This window comes from Dendrobates tinctorius, unplaced genomic scaffold (genome assembly GCF_039654945.1).
Source record: "Dendrobates tinctorius isolate UK_male_01 unplaced genomic scaffold, ASM3965494v1 ptg000087l, whole genome shotgun sequence".
In the NCBI taxonomy this organism is placed as follows: Eukaryota; Metazoa; Chordata; class Amphibia; order Anura; family Dendrobatidae; genus Dendrobates; species Dendrobates tinctorius.
Genome location: NW_027361755.1, coordinates 1,473,366 through 1,493,478, shown reverse-complemented (window position 1 = coordinate 1,493,478; position 20,113 = coordinate 1,473,366). Strand labels below are relative to the sequence as shown.

Sequence of the window (20,113 nt, the reverse complement as noted above, 5' to 3'; positions counted from 1 at the left end):
ATGGTATGTGTAATAATGAGAAATGACAGGGAAAAGTATTGAACACATGAAAAAAAGAGTTGCAAAAAGTCATTTTAAGTCACTAGCTGAAATCAGTAATTAGAAAGTAATCCTGTCATTTAGTGAAAAATAATATCAGCTGGTTCAACTGATGGCCTATAAAGAGGTGTGTCATTTCCAAGGTGCCACACAAACATCTCATGTTGGGTAAAACCAGAAATACAGTACAATAAGATGTCCAGCTTGGCTGATGGAAACGTAAAACCAGTATCCGTTTTAAATATAAAAACAAAATTAAATGATGCTCATACACGGAGGTGTAAGCATTTATTTAATTATAGTAGAAAAGAATTTGCCATTCATAGGTGAAATAGAAGTTTCCCTTGTTTATTAATAAAAAAAGAAACTTTTTATTTCTTCAATTTTTATTTAACCTGAGTTGCACAACCAAGTTTGATTTAAAATTAGTTGTAACAAGGCTGGGCAAAGACAATGGTGTGTATTACATGTAGATTGCACAATAAATGTAGCACAAGTAAAAATCATTTTTTCCTGAGCACTTAAAAATTTTTCAGTTGCTCGTTAGCGAATATAACATTACACTTTCTTCAATTTCAGAAAAAAAATTAAGAATAAGGTCCAATCAAATAGGCAGCTGTGGTAGTCACCAGCAAAAAGTGAACTGAGGCTCTTTCTGGTGTCATCCTCATAAGGATTCTCTGTCCTTTAGCAGTGAAAAAGCTGAGAAGCAGAAAGGTGTGATGTTATTTACAATGTTCAGATATGAACTTAACAGACATTATTTCATAAACTGCTATACTTAAGTGCACTAGGAAAAGCTCTCAAGAATATAACTGGCTTCAACTTGACCATCTCATGTACACAAATCTTCTGTACTTGCAATGTAAGCTGCTAGTTCATCCTTTTGTGGGAAACATCCAAGGGCTATTTTGCAATGTTCACAATTATACTCAGATAGGCACTTGCAAATATCCTTCAAATATGGAAAATCTACATGACAGGAAAGTGGGCAAGCGCTTGTTTTAGCTTCTCAGCAATCTGAAAACAAATAAACACATGCATGCTTAACATTGTATTTGTGTGGCATTTATGTCTCTTCTCACATGATGTAATAGCCAACTCCTAATAGGAAGTACTGTAAATTAAGCACATATGCCCCGATTTATCAAAGCCATTTTGCCAGAATTCTGGTGAAAATTGCTTGGAAAAATGGCTACATTTTGGCCAAACTCTGGCTGTGCAAATATTCTGCAACTTTCAGCATTTGCACACCAATTTCACCTGCTACGACAAAATGTACAGAGCTGGGTGCTGCAGTGGGTTTTCTAACATGGTGTACATAGGCGCAAACCACTCATCAGATGTTCCCGATTCAGGAACAGATGTACACCTACCTCTTCATGAATCAGGAGCATCTGACTCCATCATGTCCATTCATCAAGATCAACAAGAAAGTCGCCAGTCTTGATGATTCCAGGCCCTAGGCTTCTAGTGGATAGAGCCCCTTTAAAGTTGTACCTATAGTTTTCAAATTACATTGCTCCGTTCTGCAGAAAACGAAGTGTACTTAAATTTGAAAATTAAGGTGCTTTGTACACCCTTGACGTGTCTAAGCGCTGCAGGGCACAGTTAAATCTGCAAGTTTTGCACTCTTCTGCATCCCTCATTGATGAGTGACACCGTGTAGGGCAAGCCAATACTGTAAACTGAACATGGAGGGCACATCATAAGTGTGAGGACAGAATAATCAAGTACCACCAAAATTTACTGAAATGTACCCTTTAAAACTGGCACTCTCCTTGGCCATGCAACTCACAGTACATTAGCAGATGGTAATTTACAAGGATGATAAAATGCAAATCTTACTGTTTCGTAAAACTCTATCTGCTGTTCCAAGTACAGACGAACGACGCTGTTATAATCATAAATTCGATTGGAGTGAAAATGATTCATTTCCGCTGTAGGCAAAACAAAACACAGGAAGTAGAAAAGTAAATTGAATAAGAGTCAATGAAAGATTACACAGCAGGTAATTTTGCGCTCATATATATATATATATATGAGCGCAAATATATATATATATATATATATATATATATATATATATATATATATATATATATATATATATATATATATATACATACACACACACACACATATGTAAACACACACACACACACACACACACACACAATTACCTTGAAGTGCAAATGACATTGTGCTCACTCTCTTCACCATGTTTACTTTGTCCTGCTGGGTAATTTTACTAGTAGCCACCAATTTATCACTTTCCTTTACTTTTTCAATGGCTGCCTGTAGTTAAAGCAAGAAAAATGTTTTAAAGAGCAGACACGCATCTGCAATAACCTGAATAAATTTAGCTGCATAAATATTGAAAGATAATCATGAATGAGCATGGTTGAAATATAGTTTCACGATTATTTTGCTGTGTAAACAGGCAGGCAATCACCTGATGACCAAGAAAAACAAAAAATAATCATCGCCCCTGATGTGCCTAAACAGTGGAAACCCCCACAAGTGACCCCATTTTGGAAACTAGACCCCCCAAGGAACTTATCTAGATGTGTGGTGAGAACTTTGAACCCCCAAGTGCTTCACAGAAGTTTATAACGTAGAGCCATGAAAATAAAAAATATTTTTTTCCACAAAAATGATATTTTTGCCCCCAATTTTTCATTTTCCCAAGGGTAACAGAAGAAACTGGACCCCAAGAGTTATTGTGCAATTTGTCCCGGGTATGCCGATACTCCATATGTGGGGATAAACCACTGTTTTGGCGGATGGCAGAGCTCGGAAGGGAAGGAGCACCGTTTGACTTTTTCAACGCAGAATTGGCTGGAATTGAGATCAGACGCCATGTCGCATTTGGAGAGCCCCTAATGTGCCTAAACAGTGGAATCCCCCCAATTCTAAATCCATCCCTAACCCCAACACACCCCAAACGCTAATCCCAACCCTAACCATAACCCTAACCACAAACCTAACCCTAACACACCCCTAACCTTAATCCCAACCCTAATTTTAGCCCCAACCCTAACACTAGCCCTAACGGGAAAATGGAAATAAATACATTTTTTAAATTTTTTTATTATTTTTCCCTAACTAAGGGGGGTGATAAAGGGGGGATGATTTACTATTTATCAGGGCTGTGGAGTCGGTAAGCTACAGTTGCGACTCCGACTCCTGGATTTTATCAGGCTCCGACTCCGGCTCCGACTCCCACTCCTTCATAAATGGCCAATTCATAACAACAAATTTACTGTTGTAAAATATTAAACATCGTGCTTATTCAGTTTCTCACCATCATATAAGTAATCAGACCACTTAGAGCAAAAACTACATTTATTAGAATACAATTAGAATATAGCAAATAACTTTTATAAACTTTTCTAAACTGTGAGTAAATATGCAATAAACACTTTTATGCAGTTAATAAGAAGAAATCTATAAATTTGTCCTCAGAAAAAGTATTGCCTCTGTCAGATCCTCCTTCATGGATGCCCTCAAATCTGATCTAATTATTTTGAGAGCAGAGAACAACCTCTCTACACTAACTTGTGTTGGTGGCAAAGCAGTAACCACTCGGGCAACATCTCTGACAATGTCAGGATACAGAGGAATCACTTGTTGCACTGTTATTTTTGATGAATGGTCAAATTTCTCAATTTCTTTTAGTGCACATGAAAAATTCTGCTGAAATGTACTGGCTGTGTTCCTTGATGGGGATGACTCTTCTTCTATGCGGGAACGCTTTGCACGGTCCTTGTGATCCAAATATTTTTCGAAATTAAATTCTTCATCAGTTGATGATGAGGGTGAAGATGTGGCAGGACGACCAAATTCTTCTTGTTCCTCCTGACTGTTCTGCAACCCTTTCATCCTTACTGCTATTTCAAACAGAGCTTCTTTTCCTTTACTTAGCTGTTGATCATCTAGAAGAATCTGATGCATTGGGTCTACATAAACAGCTGCCAAAAGAATGTTATTTTGTAATAGTAGCTCCTCTCTCCGTTTCATTGATGTAGCAATGCCACTTGCAATTAACCCTCCTCTTTGGGACAGGCGAAACATCAGGTTCTTCCACTCCTTTAAGAAAATACCTGGAGTTAAGTCCTCTGCTTGTAATTTTTTAGTCACTGTAAATGGGTGCTCTAGCAATTTTTCCAGCTCAGTCACCTGATTCCACTGACTTTCATTTAGCGTCAGTTGAGGGTTAGCCATGTCTACAAGAAAGGTTTTCAGTTCAACCAAGCGCTGAATCATTAAGTAAGTACAGCCCCATCGTGTGGCTTGATCAATAATTGCTCCTTTTCCAGCACGTCTCTTCAAAATTGAGTCAACTTTAGGGGTTCTGGCAACAGTAGCCAATTTTCTCACCTTGCCAATCAGTGCAGCAGCATGTCCTTCTTGCAGACTGTCTCTTATAGCCAGCTGTAGCGTATGCACAACACAGCGCATGTGATGAATGAAAGAACATATTGACACAGTTTCAACAAGATCATCTAAACTATCATGTTGCTGTTCATCTGAAGCAACTTCAGTTTGCTCCTCAGTTACAATACTGTGTTCCTCTATTTCAAACATTTCTGTGTCTGTGGACCCAGAATGTTCTTCTAGCTGCTGGTCACCATCATTACTCTCATTCATTAGCTTAATAGTACTTATCATATTTGAAGCATTGTCAGTTACGACAGAAAGAACTTGCTCTTTTTTAAGTTCATAGTCTTGCAGAACCTTTTCCACCAAGACCTGGAAAAACTCACTGGTGTGATGAGCTTTGGTGTCTTTTACTGCCAATGTCTTGGTAACTATTTTATTTTTGTCACAAACAAATCGGACATTGATGGCAAAATAGTTCACTCTGTGACGTGTGCAGGCATCCATTTTAAGAAACAGAAAGCGTCCCTTGAGAGTTTTTTAAGTTCTTCCTTTTGTTTAAAAGCTTCTTCGATTACTAATTTTCTGATACTCTCTATTACTCTCTATCCTTTACAACAAGCTATGATCAGTTTTTTTAAATGTATCTACTGTCATTGTCACAGTAACTTTGTCACTGACAAAATATCTTGCAACTGATGGCTGCAAAGTTCTCTGCTCCTTTGTTTGGCTGGAAGAGCTGGGCACTGGTTCATTGGTTTGGATGCAGTCTTTCTCATCCACTGCTTTCAGTACTTCTGGATGAAAGCACTGTAAATGTCTCTTTAGATTAGAAGCTCTGGTAGGAGCATTTTTATCTTTGCCTGAATATGCACTCATCTTGGCTTCACAGCATTTGTTTTTGTCTGGATCATTTGTCATACACTGACAGACATAATGTTTTCTATCTTGAGTGATGGTGAAATGTTCAAATACAGCTGATTTAATGTGATGCTTCTTTGACATTCTCAGGTTTTTAATTCTGCATTCACAATCCAAATGACAATTGTTTTTCCTAAAAACAATTGTACAAAATTATTGCCAGGTCGTACAACTGATATAGTGGTCAGTAATACTGTTATTATTCCTCATGTACTCACAGTTAAGTGATGCAAAGTTTGTTGAAAGGATAATAGGTCTTACAGTCTTCCTCTTCTGAGTAGCAGGCAGCTGTGAGATGCTTGGAAGACACACACCTAGTATGATCTAGTCTAGAGGAGGAGCTTTACTACTAAGAATTTGCAACACATTTTCACTTTCAGTTTCATACATTGTAAGTAGGGGGGTTGGGGCAGCATGAGGTTAACCAAGTATAAGATTAGATAAGGGCAGTGGAGAACAGTGACACACAAGAAGTAAGAAATGTCTCTATCTCCAGCAGAACTGCTTATCACTGTTGTTCATAGTTTGATAGAACATATATATTTGAGTAACATTTATAAAATTCATATGAAAGTTCAATTATGAAATATTAATACATTTTTTTAAAGCTGGAGTCGGAGTCGGTACATTTCTACCGACTCCGACTCCAACCAAAACTAACTCCGACTCCGACTCCACAGCCCTGCTATTTATAGCGGGTTTTTATGTTTGGCAGCGGTCACACGCTAAAAGATGCTTTTTATTGCAAAAAATAGTTTTTGCATCACCACATTTTGAGAACTACAATTTTTCCATACTTTGGCCCTCAGGGTTATGTGAGGTCTTATTTTTTGCGGGACGAGTTGATGTTTCAATTGGTACCATTTTCGGGCACATGACATTTTTTGACTGCTTTTTATTACAACTTTTGGGAGGCAGCATGAACAAAAACCAACATTTCATGAATATCTTTGGGGGGGGTACAATTAATAAAGCAGTTTTATTCTTTGGGTCAGTACGATTACAGTGATACCTCATTTATATCATTTTTTTAATGTTTTGGCGCTTTTATACAGTAAAAACTTTTATAGAAAAAATTATTATTTTTGCATCGCCATAACTTTTTTATTTTTTTGCTGATGCTGTATGGTGGCTTGTTTTTTGCGGGACAAGATGACGTTTTTAGCTGTACCACATTTATTTATATCACTCTTTTTGATCGCGTGTTATTCCACTTTTTGTTCGGCGGTATGATGATAAAGCATTGCTTTTTGCCTTTTTTTACGGGGTTCACTAAAGGCATTAACTAGTGGGACAGCTTTATAGGGCAGGTCGTTACGGACGCGGCGATACTAAATATGTGTATTTTTATTGTTTGGCTTTTTTTATTTACAAAAAAATAATTTGGGAATTTTTTTATTTATTTAGGAATTTTTTTTATAAATTATTTTTTCATATGATTTTTTTTTTTACTTTATTACAATGTCCCAATGTTGGACATTAATACAAAGTGTCAGATCGCTGATCTGACACTTCAGTGCCTGTCAGATCGCTGATCTGACACAGTGCACTGCAGAGGCTTTCTGAACGCCTGCTTACAGCAGGCAGTGAGAAAGCCGCTTCCCTGCAGGACCCCACGGCCATATTGGATCCGGGGGCCTGCAGGGAGGAGACCCTCGGAGAAGCGCAAGCACATCGTGCTGCTCCAAGGGTCTTAGGGAACCACACAAAGAGCCCCCTCCCTGCGCGATTCTTCCCCATGCCCCCGGTACACTGTGATCATTTTTGATCGCAGTGTGCCAGGGGTTAATGTGCCGGGAATGGTCCATGACCGCCCCTGGCACATACAGTACACTGTGTTGCAAATTATTATGCAAAAAATATTTCCTCATATTTTCTCCAAATTACCTATATGAATTGCAGTCATTGTTATTTTCCAGTCATCTAATATTTTAGTATAATTGCAATGTTTTTGAACAAAATGCCTATGAAAACAGTATATTTTTAAAAATAACACTCAAAATGAATGTTCCAAATTATTATGCACAGCAGTTTTCAACCTTTCTATTTTTATTTTGAACAAAAAAATGGTCAATTGTGAAATTATAAGCATTATCAGCTTATTACAAAATGAAATCAAACAGTTTTCAAGTCAAAACTTTATTCTAGGTGATGTTACATTTGCACATAGGACCCTTTGTTCGAAAGAAGCGTCTGAACTCTCTCGTCCATTGAATTTGTCAGTTTTTGGATAGTTTGTGCTTCAATTGTTTGGCATGTGGACAGAATACCCTCCCAGAGCTGTTGCTTAGATGTGAACTGCCTCCCGCCATCATAGACACTCCTTTTGATGATGCTCCAGAGGTTCTCAATGGGGTTGAGGTCAGGGGAAGATGGTGGCCACACCATAAGTTTGTCCTCTTTTATGCCCATAGCAGCCAGAGATGCAGATGTGTTATTTGCAGCATGAGACGGTGCATTATCATGCATGAAAATGATCTTGCTGCGGAAAGCACGGTTCTTCCTCTTGAACCATGGCAGGAAGTGCTGTTTTAGAAACTCCACATAGATTATGGAGTTCATCTTTACCCCTTCAGGGATCCTAAAGGGGCCGACAATCTCTCTCCCCATGATTCCAGCCCAAAACATTACTCCACCTACTCCTTGTTGGCGCCTTAGCTGTTTTCATGGGGTGTCCATCAACCAGCCATCCTCCACTCCATCCATCTGGACCATCGAGCGTTGCACGGCACTCATCGGTGAACAAAAGTTTGGAAGTCAGTCTTCATGTATCATTTTGCAAACTGGAGCAGTTTCTGCTTGTGTGCAGTGGATAGAGGTGGTCGACAGGATGGCTTACACACAGCTGCAAACCTCTGAAGGACCCTGCATCTTGTTGTTCGGGGGACGTTGGAGGCACCAGCAACTTCAAAAACTTGTCTGCTGCTATGACAAGGCATTTTTGCAGCTGCTCTTTTAACCTGACGCAATTGCCTGTTGGAAAGAGTCCTCAATTTTTCCTTATCAGCACGCACACGTGTGTGCTGGGAATCAGCTACATACTTCTTGATTGTGTGATGATCACGATGAAGTGTCTTGGCAATGTAGATTGTAGTCATGCCTTGACCTAAATACTCCACAATTTGTTGCTTCTCAGCAGCCGACACATCCTTTTTCTTTCCCATTTTGGCAAAAAATGTAGGCTGCTTAGGGGCAGTACCCCGAAACACAGTGTCTGCAAATGGAGATTCTGGCTTGGCTTTTATCTTAAGTCATGTAACTAGGCTCGTTAAAGGGTCAACATTGACTTTTAGGATTGCTACCTCCAATAGGTGGCACTAGAGTTCTAGTCCTCTTCCTCTCTGAAGAGACAATTTGCATAATTAGCTTAATAATGTGGAACAGCCTTCTTAAGTATTCTTGCCTTTATTTGGACACACCTGCCAAACTAATTTGCACAGGTATCTGCAATTGCTTTCAGTGATATAAAGAGCCCTGACACACATCACCATCAATGAGTTTAAATGACAAACAAAAAAATTCTAACCTTATCACTCCTAAACTCTTTTTGCATAATAATTTGGAACACAGTTTAGTGCCGGGTGTCAGCTGTGATAATCAGCTGACACCCGGCCGCAAGGAGCGCCGCTGATCGTGTATGACGTACTATTTCATCCATGGGACTTAAGTCCCAGGTCACATGGACAGAATAGTAAGTCCAATATAAGGAAGGTTAAAAATATTTTTACACATTTAATTTTTTTTTTTTTAAACTTTTTTACTTTGTCCCAGGGTGGGACATCACTATATACACTGTGTCAGATCAGCGATCTGACAGGCAGTGCAGGAGGCTTGCCAGAGCCTGCTCTCAGCAGACACTGACAAGTCACCTCCCTGCAGGCCATCTTGGATCCGGGGGCCTGAAGGGAGGAGGCTGTCGTAACAACGCGATCACATTGCGTTGTTCTGAGGGTCGCAGGGAAGCATGCAGGGATCCTACTCCCTGCGTGATGTGCCGGGGGTCAAAGTGGAGGGAGCGGTCCCTGACCGCTCCAGGCACATAGTGCCGCGATCAGCCGCGCTCCCCCCATCAGCGCGGCTGATCGGTATGACGTACTATCCCGTCCACAGTCATACGGGCCCGGGTCACCTGGACAGGATAGTACGTCATATGTCAGAAAGGGTCAATTTAATTTACCAATCGGTGGTCATATTGTGTCACTGATCAGTCCACGTAAACTGAACCTTACACTGATTTTTAGGATGTGGTACACTTTGTTTCTGGACTCTTTGTAGTTAAGTCATTTAAATAGATAAGCCGGACTAAATACTATGAAGTATTTCTGTCTAAACTAACACAAGTTATACCTATTTAACCCCTTCACAACATGCGCCGTACATGTACTGCACATGTTGTGTTTCCCCCTTTGATGTGGGCACCGGCGGTGAGCCCACATCTTTTCTGGCACATATCAGCTGTTTTGAACAGCGATCCACCCGCGACTATTAACCCGTTATGCCGCTGTTAAACTTTGCTGTTTGAACTGAGGAGACATTTTACTACAATCTTGGAGATCCCTTTTAAAATCATGTGACCCTTGACTCCTTTGTATCTGCAAAACTATATTGTATTGCAATGACATGTAAATTGAATTGAATATGTTTTTCTAAGGACTATGATTGTCTCATGACAAAAGATGGTGTATGGCACATCTTAAAAAGGTACCTAATGTAACCAGGGGCATACATAAAAATCAATGGGCTCCATAGCAAAAGTCCTATTTGGTCTCCACACACACACACACAAAAAAAAAAAAAAAAAAAAGACATATTCCTCAGAACAGGTGGGGTTCATAGAAGGGTATACCTCCTAACCTTTAAAAACAGTGAGAGGACATGTATTGCTACATTTACATAATTTTGCCCTTACTGAAGGCCATTATTGTAGTCACCCACTTTGATAACTCTTTCATGGCCTTCATAAAGTATGATGTCAACAAAAATGTCCCCCTACTCACCGTATCATACCCTCACACAGAATGATGGCCCTCACATGCAGTAAAAGGAATCTCACAGCTGACTGCTCCTTGTTTCACCATTGCATTCATCTGTATCTGCATCCTCTGGGTGGGGGCCACATGGTTCCAGCTGCGCAGTAGCATTTATCGGATCACCAATAGATACTGCAGCGCAGGTGTGGCCATCGCATCTTGGTGGAAAAATTTTTTTTCCTCTAACAAAATGGTGGTGGCACTTGCGCTGTAGCATCTATCGTGTTCCGAATTATGCTACTGCACAGGCGCGGCAGTTGCCATTTTCAGGAAGAATTTTTTTTTTTCCTCATGAAATTTATATCACTAATTTTTCAGATTATAAGACGCTCCGGATTATAAGACGCACCCCATAAGCGCTGAGATCTCATCTCCCAATATCTCGGTGCCGAAATCTCCATCTGCGCATGCACGGCCTCACGGCAGCCATTTTCCCGGGGTCCACCGCACAGGAAAACATGGAAGAACTGCCAGGGGCTCTGGCATTTCACAAAATGTCGTCAGAGCCACAGCTGCACCGGGGACACAGCGCAGCAGTGGCACCGCGGGATACCCGCAGCAGTGCGCAAATAATTTGGGTGAAAAGTGTCTTATAATCCGAAAAATACGGTATGTGGATATTATAGATTCGATCATGCTACAGTGCAGGCGCCGCCTGCATGATGAATGTATTATTTTTTTCTTTCAAACAATAAGATATACAGTATGTAAAATAGGGGGCAGGTCACTGAGGGATCACTAAATAGGTTCCACACCTATCGCCAAGCAGGAACCTAATCCCTGCCTCTGACTCTAGCGATAGGCCCTGGATAGGGAGGAGATGGGGTGTGGCTTGTCAGCCACCACTACAACTAAACATAGAGAGGGTGGACAAACAAGGGGATACACTTAGCTTGAGAAGACCACCGAGCTATCATGCCAGCAATCCTCCAGGAAGACACTAGCCAACAGCTAGTATTTCCAACCAGACAGAAGGAAATTGAGATAACACCAGCACCTAGCTGAAGAGACTGAAGGTATTTAAACCTTCAGCAAGGGTGTGTTAATTAGCAGCAAAAGGTGGAGGTAACTGTTAGGTCCTTCAGGGAGGATATCACTCCATAAAAAATTTGAAAAAAATCAAGAAGGTGCTTGCAGAGCCGGATACAGGATGACTGTCACACCTGACACACCCATGACATTATCGCTAAGAGAACAAAAAGATCAGCAGTCCAAAATCTAACATGGATGTATGGGAGGTTATCTCCCCCAACAACATCATCACTAACTATTGGCTGAGCCCTCCGATATTGATGAGTGCATGTGTTTTGGGAAGTAAACCTCACTTTTTTCAACAACTTCCCTGGATTCTTTGGCGTATACACTACTGCAGGGGAGCCTTTTTCCTGCCAAGAACCAGTTGGATATTTAACCTCTTCCCGACATGCGCCATACATATACTGCGTTCCCGCAAACAGCAGTATATGTACGGCACTGCGATCCTGTGGCCTCAAGCTGAGCGCCACGGCGATCGGGTGTCAGCTCTGTGTGAGAGCTTACACCCTGCAGCAACATTCACGATTGGTGCTAGCACTGATCGCAGGCATTTAACCCCTCTGATGCCACTGACAGTAGTGACAGCGACAGAGGAGCATCGAGCATGGAATGGAGCACCCGACCACAAGATGGCTGCGGAGTCCTTCATTGAAGGTGGAGTCGCAGTGCCTGCAGAGGGCAGGACCTGAGATGCCTCCTTCCCTGCCTGTCACACGCTGTTCCGATGCGCTGCAGTGCAGAAGCATTGCAGAGTATCAGATAAGCAATCAGATGTTATATAGTTATGTCCCATCCTGGGACAACATAAAAAAGTAAAAAAAAAAATCCCCAAATTCTGAACAAAAAAAAAAATATATTTTTTCAATAAATGCATTTATGTAAATAAAAAAATAAACAATAAAAGTACGCATATTTCGTATTGCCGCATCCGAACGACCCACTCTGTAAAAATGTCTCACTAGTTAACCCCTTCAATGAACACCGTAAAAACAAAACAATGCTTTATCATCATACCGCTGAATAAAAAGTGCAATAAAACGCAATCAAAAAGATGAATGTAAATAAAAAAGGTACCGCTAAAAACATCATCTTGTCCAGCAAAAACAAGAAGTCTTAAAGCTCCATCAGCAGAAAAATAAAAAAAGTTATAGCTCTCAGAATAAAGTAATGCAAACAACTGTTTTTTCTAAAAAAAAGTTTTTATTGTGTAAAAGCGCTAAAACATAAAAAAATATAAAATTTGGCATCACTGTAATTGTACTGACCCGAAAAATAAAGCTGACTTACAAATTTTATCACACGCAGAACAGTATGAAAAACAAACAAAAAAACAAAGCAATTCCTGAATTGCTGGTTTTTGTTCATTTTGTCTCTCAAAAATTGGAATAGAAAGCGATCAAAAAATGTAATGTGCCCAAAAAATGGTTCCAATAAAAACATCAGCTCTTTCTGCTTAAAACAAGACCTCACAAGACTCTGTCGGATGAAATATGGAAAAATTATAACTGTCAAAATATTGTAATGCAAAAACTATTTTTTGCAATAAAAAGCGTCTTTTAGTGTGTGACAATGACCAAACATAAAAACCTGATATACATTGGGGGAATTAAGTATTTGATCCATTGCTGATTTTGTAAGTTTGTCCACTGACAAAGACATGAACAGTCTATAATTTTAAGGGAGGGTAGGTTAATTTTAACATTGAGAGATAGAATATCAAAAACAAAATCCAGAAAATCACATTGTATAAATTATATAAATTTATTTGCATTTTGCAGTGAGAAATAAGTATTTGATCTCTCTGGCAAACAAGACTTACCGTAATACTTGGTGGCAAAACGCTTGTTGGCAAGCAAAGCAGTCAGACGTTTTTCTTAGTTGATGATGAGGTTTACGCACATGTCAGGAGGAATTCTGTCCACTCCTCTTTGCAGATCATCTCCAAATCATTAAGATTTTGAGGCTGTCACTTGGCAACTTGGAGCTTCAACTCCCTCCACAAGTTTTCTATGGGATTAAGGTCTGGCTAGGCCACTCCATGACCTTAATGTGCTTCTTTTTGAGCCACTCCTTTTTTTGCCTTGGCTGTATGTTTTTGGTCATTGTCTTGCTTGAACACCCAGCCACGATCCATTTTTAATGTCCCGGCGGAGAGAAGGAGGTTGTCACAGAGGATTTTACACTACATGGCTCCATCCATTCTCCCACTGATGAGGTGAAGTAGTCCTGTGCCCTTAGCAGTGAAACACTTCCAAAACATAATGTTTCCACCTCCATGCTTGACAGTGTTCTTTGGGACATAGGCAGCATTTCCCTTCCTCCAAACACAGCGAGTTAAAGCGCCAAAGAGCACAATTTTTGTATCATCTGACCACAGCACCTTCTCCCAATCACTCACAGAATCATCCAGGTGTTCATTGGTAAACATCAGATGGGCCTGCACATGTGCCTTCTAGAGCAGGGGGACCTTGCGGGCACCGCAGGTTTTTAAACCTTTTACAGCGTGATGTATTAGCAATGGTTTTCTTGGTGACTGTGGTTCCAGCTGCCTTGAGATCATTAACAAGTTTCACCCATTTAGGATGATCTCTCACCTTCCTCATGATTAAGGATACCCCACAAGGTGAGATTTTGCATGGTGCCCCAGATCGATGTCGATTGACAGTCATTTTGTATTTCTTCCATTTTCTTACTATTGCACCAACAGTTGTCTCCTTCTCACCCAGTGTCTTACTTATGGTTTTGCAGCCCATTCCAGCTTTTTGCGGGTCTATGATCTTGTCCCTGACATCCTTATAAACCACTTTGGTCATGCCCATGTTGTAAAGGTTAGAGTCTGACTGATTGAGTCTGTGGACAGGAGTCTTTTATAAAGCTGACTATGCAAGATAGCTGTCATTAATGCAGGTAACGAGTTAATTAGGAGCGTCTAACTGGTCTGTAAGAGCCAGAACTCTTAATGGTTGGTTGATCAAATACTTATAACAATAATAATAATTTTATTTTTATAGTGCCAACATATTCCGCAGCACTTTACATTATAGAGAGGACTTCTACAGACAATAGACATTACAGCATACCAATAAACACATAGCTCAAAATGCAAATAAATTTATATACGGTAATTTATACAATGTGATTTACTGGATTTTTTTAATGACATTTGAGATTCTATATACCAGATTTGGTTGCAACGATACTTTTGGAAGCAATACTCTTTTAAAGATCATTGGAACAAATATATTTCTTTCCCCTTATGAGTATTCCATGCGCACACTTTTATTGTTTATGCTCATCCTTCTAGGAGCACCGCCATCACTTCTCCTTCTAGGAGCACCGCCATCACTTCTCCTTCTAGGAGCACCGCCACCACGCCTCATTCTTCGAGCACCGCCAGCGCTCCTTCTCCTAGGAGCACTGCCACCACTTCTTCTAGGAGCACCGCCAGCGCTCCTCCTCATAGGAGCACCGCCACCACTTCTCCTAGGAGCACCACCACCGCGCATCAGCAGCAGAGGGGTGACCCCCATTCCCTTTTTTTGTTGACAGCCAACCAAGTTCCACCCGGTTCAGCCGCTCACCAAGGTCAAAGCGGTCACACAGTGACAAGAGGTCCAGGCAGGAGACTCCAGGACAAAGAAAAAAAAAAGCCAAAACTTTGTCTGTCCCCCCCTCTCCTCCTGTGTCTCAACCTGCCTCCAGTTCCATCCCTGAGCTCCCTTTCCCCACTACTTTCGTCGCCCCATCCCCTAGAACCCCTTCCTCGCCTTCCAGCCGTTCCTCATCTCTCCACACCCCCAAAGTGACCCCCTCTTCCCCAAACGTATTTCCCAATAACCCCTTTTTTTTGTTTATTTTCAAATAAATGTAAATTTATGGTTTACCATAATACTGTTTGGCTATTGTGTTTTTTGCTGCCTACACGCACTGCGCCGTACACACACTGCGCTGTACACTTTGCGTTTTTGCCACCCCATAACTCCAGGAATGACACGTTTCTTGTGTCATTCCTGGAGATATGTGTAGTCAAAAACACAAATATATGACTTGTATTTTCAACACCATTAGTGTCTTCAGTCTGCTAATATTTCACAGACTGAATAGAGGGTGGTGTTAATTGCAAGGCATATCTATTGTTACCTTGGCAGGTATCATAAATAGTTAATTGACGATAGTGTTTTTACCATCTTCATTTCATTTTTGTGACACAAGGCCAGGTGATTCTAGATATCCCTTCTAATTAACCACATCCTCTATTCAGTGTGAGGTGAATAAACTGAAGAGATGATGGTGAAAATACACGTCATATGTACAATACCCTGGCATCGTATCATAACTATTTATCACACCTGGGCAGGTGAATACACGAGTTAACCTGCAGCATCATTTCAGTCTGCATTATCTATTTCACGCAGACTGGAGCGATGCTGCAGTTTAACTCATATGTGTATTCACCCATGTGTGATAACATTCTGAAGTCAGGATACGTTATTTTGGGTGTCCTCACTTCAGCATGACACCAGGCCTGGGGACTGTAGAATTTGTATAAACTTTATTATCTCTCCAGTCTGCGTTCATACTCAAGCCACAGTGTTGATCCTACAAATAATATTTATAGTCACATGGTCAGGTGTCAAAGAGAGAAGGATGCTAGTGCATCCCTAAATCACTATTTGTAACATCAGGCCAGGTGACACAAATATTAGTTGTATTATCTCCACCGTCGCTGTAAATTGAACACAAACTGGAGAGATGATAAAGGTCATACAACTTGAGTGTATGTATAGTCACCTGGTCAGGAGTACTAGTAAATTCATGATGCACAAAACACAGCATCATGAATTCACTGGTACACCTGGGCAGTTGATTATTGTATTGGAGTGTATAAAAACAGAGTGCACTCGGTACATGTATCAAAACAGGTTTTTTATTAACATACACACAAGAAAAAAATCTTTATACCAGCTGATCTTGCCATTCCACCCGTCCTACATCTGAGATAAAGTAGGCCACAAATTGTTCCATCATTTGGCCAACTTCAACGGATGACCTGAGAGGGTGCTGATTGAATTCAGGCAATGGGTTTGTAGCTGGTTTATCTAGTTCAACGTTCGGGTGCTCTTTAGCCATCACAAAATTATGAAGAACCACACACGCCTTCATCACCTCATCTACGGTTTCCAGTTTCAGATTAATGGCTGTGGCGAGAATGCGCCATCTGGAGACAAGAATACCAAAGGCACACTCTACAGTTCTTCTGGCCCTGGTCAGTCTGTAATTATTTTTTTCTGTGTGGTCCAAGTCTCGGCTGGAGTAGGGTTTAAGCAGGTTTTGGCACATTTGAAAGGCCTCATCCCCAACCATTACAAATGGCTGTGGCGGACCTCCGGTGTTGGGAAGAAATTGAAATGGTTGCCATATAACCTTCGGCCCACGTCGGAGTTCTTAAAAGCCTGGGAGTCATTCCCACGGCCAAATGCCCCAATGTCTACTGCAACAAACATACAGTCTTGCATCCGCAATGGCCATGAGTACTGTAGAAAAGTACTTTTTGTAGTTGTAGTACTCTGATCCACTTCTTTTGGGTTTGATTATCCGGATGTGTTTCCCATCCACTGCTCCCAAACAGTTGGGGAAATTGCAGACTGTCCAGGATTTTGCAGCAATTTCAATCCACTTTTCCGCAGTGGGCAGGGGCATAAATTCTGGACAGAGAATGTCCCACAAAGCCCGGCAGGCGTCCGCAACAATTCCCGACAAGGTGGATATTCCAATTCGGTACTGGAAGTGGAGTGAAGAGAGGATCTCTCCAGTAGCCAGGAATCTGTGAAACCGATAAAGAACATAAATTAATATTTATGTATATGGTTATGTATATGGTTTTTAAAAAAAAAAAAAAAAATTTCTACATGGCATAAATTCTGCAGGCTTTTGGTTACTACATGGCAGAACAATAATTCTGCAGGCTTTTGTTTACTACATGGCAGAACAAAGAAAATTATGCAGGCATTGGTTTTTAAATATTACGTACCTTAATGTGACCGCTGTGTGTCCTGTCTCCGGATGGATTCTTGGACACGAGCAAGCAAATCCCTGAAGCTTTCTTGGGACATCCGGGTATAGTCACTAAATTTCTCTGGGTTTGCCTAGAGCTCGCTGTAGAGGGTGTGGTACGCTCCACGGCTCTCCCAGAGTTCAACAATCATCCGATTGTTGTATCCACAAACGCTGCCACTGCATTCTTCGCTGTCTCTCTCTCTCTCCCTTTGTTGCTGGCAAGCAAATGCAAAAGCCTGAGCCAGCGCGATGTCCAGATCCATGTTGAAGTGGAAACTCTGCCAGCGCAGATCCATGTTGACAAAGGAAAAAGTAAGCATATCTGAAGAATTGACCTGCAAACAGGGTATATATAAATGATTCCCATGAGACACGCCCACTGATGTCCCATTGGTGGAGTCTGTTTCAAGAATTTTGCAAGGATTTTCATCCTGTGAAATGTGATACCTAGACAACAGATGCGCATAAAAAATGCAAACGCATGCAAAAACACACACAAACGCTGCGTCTTTTTGTCGTCATGCGCATGCTGATGCATAAAAAAAAAAAAAATCGCTGCATTTACATGCGTTTTTTCAGTGCATTTCAAGTGCGCACAAAACGCTGCACAAAACGGTGCAAATGTGAAACTAGCCTAAAAAGGACAATGCTGAACAGATGCCAGACGGAGTACACAGTAACTCTGCTGCCTCATTATAGTGAATGAATCCATCAGGGGTTTCATCTGTCACGCTACTCAGGCATTTAGATGGAAACCCCGATTTAAGTGCTCAGTGTAGAGTGCCATATAAATGTGATCATAAATGTTATGTAACATGTTCCCAATAAAAGCTTCAACTCAATCCACAAAAAAAAGCAAGCCCTCACTCAGGTCCGTCATCTGTTAACGGAAATACAGTGGGCCTTCCACGTTACTGGTAGCATAAAGGCTCTGGAAAAGTGAATTGGCTCCTCACCCCCCCAAAAGAAATTCAGCAAATTCTCTGCTCCCAAATCCAAATGACCTCCCTCCCTTCTGAGCCCCAGTGTGCCAAAACCACATTTAACGCCCACATTTGGCATTTCTGTGATGATAGCCTGCCTAATTTACAGGTGCATGTCTCCAGAAGCATGAGCTTGGCATACTATACTGGTCATTACAGCGCACTGGTCACTACAATGGCAGTTTGCAATTTTCACTAAGCAACATCCATTGCTGCTTGTTTCTGGAAAACACCCATAGAATGAAAATCGTCACTTCTTCTGAGGATAAATTCCCAAAGGGTTATAATTTAAAAAAGGTGTCACTTGAGGGGGGATTCTGTCTTTTCTAGCACTTAGGGACTGGTAATATGGAATTTGCAAACTATTCTTGGAAAATAGGCGCTCCCAGGAGGCAAATAGCGCTCCGTCCCTCACAAGTCTCTTCGTATGTCTAAGCAGTACTGTACATCCACATATAGGATACTGTATTTCTACATTCTGCAGAAATTGTGTAACAAATTTTGGTTCCATTTCCCAGTATGAAAATGTAAAACTTGGGGTTTACACACAATCTTGGTGGTAAAAATGTAAATTATTTTTTCTTCACTGCCCAATGGTATAAAATAAAAGTCTGTGATAGACCTGTGGTGTTAATATAATCACTGCAGCCCTTAGATCAATCCCACCGAGAGGCTTAGTTTGTAAAATGGGGTCACTTAAGGGGTATTCTGCTGTGTTGGCACCTCAGGAGCAAAATATGGAGCTAAAAAAAGATTTTTGTGGGAAAAATTTGATTTTTTTTATTTTCACAGCTTAACGGTATAAACTTCTGTGAAGCACCTTGGGGTTCAAACTGCTCAATACATATCTAGATAAGTTCCCAAAGGGGTCAAGTTTCCGATATGGTGTCACTTGTGGGAGGTTTCCACTGTTTAGGCACATCAGGTGCTCACCAAATGCAACATGGTGTCCGCTAATTTTTCCAGCAAATTTTGCATTCAAAAAGTCAAATGGCGCTCCTTCACTTCCAAGCCCTGCCATGCACCTAAAAAGTTGTTTTTCTCCACATATTGGGTATCGGCATACTCAGGAGAAGTTGTATGGAGCAATTTCTCCTGCTACCCTTATGAAAATGCAAAATTTGGAGCTAAAAGAGATTTATCTGGGAAAAATATGATTTTATTTTCACAACTTAACTTTATAAACTTCTGTGAAGTACTTGTGGGTTCAAGGTGCTCAATACACATCTGGAAAACTTCCCTAAGGGGTCTAATTTCAAAAAATGGGATCACTTGTAGGGGGTCTTCACTGATTAGTCACCTCAGGGGCGCTCCAAACATGACATGGCGTCAGCTAATTATGCTAGCAAATTTTTACATTCAAAAAGTGAAATAGCGTTCCTTCCCTTCCGAGCCCTGCTGTGTGCCCAAACAGTGGTTTTACCCCACATATGGGGTATCGGCAAGCTCAGGAGAAAGTGCGCTGGCACTGTTGAGAGGACATAATCTTTCCTTGCACAGACCTCAGTGTTCAGTAGTTAACACTGCATGCGCATGCTCACAGAGGAAGAAGAAATTAAAAGGCTGGTGGCCATCAAAACACAGCTAGCACCCCTGGAATTTGCTCCAGGGGATGTAGAAAAGTTCAACGCTGGTCTAAACAGGCCAAAGGCATGAGGCTCCCTA

General features: G+C 41.0%; 1 protein-coding gene and 1 long non-coding RNA gene across 5 annotated transcripts in view; one reads left to right on the top strand and one right to left on the bottom strand.

Moving 5' to 3' along the window:
• LOC141098145 (uncharacterized) overlaps positions 1-15,352 on the top strand; it is a 93,481-nt gene extending 78,129 nt beyond the window's left edge. Inside the window, exon 3 of the long non-coding RNA XR_012234159.1 lies at positions 14,713-15,352. This is a non-coding gene — a long non-coding RNA (uncharacterized lncRNA). The remainder of the gene's footprint in view (positions 1-14,712) is intronic.
• The window catches only part of SNX9 (sorting nexin 9), a 555,224-nt gene continuing 535,421 nt past the window's right edge, over positions 311-20,113 (bottom strand). For all 4 annotated transcript variants that reach the window (XM_073585703.1, XM_073585704.1, XM_073585702.1 and 1 more), the window contains 3 exons: positions 2,223-2,337; positions 1,888-1,979; positions 311-1,059 (listed from right to left, as the gene is read on the bottom strand). In XM_073585703.1, coding sequence (XP_073441804.1) covers positions 1,012-1,059; positions 1,888-1,979; positions 2,223-2,337 — 255 coding nt within the window. In that variant the 3' untranslated portion in view covers positions 311-1,011. The remainder of the gene's footprint in view (positions 1,060-1,887; positions 1,980-2,222; positions 2,338-20,113) is intronic.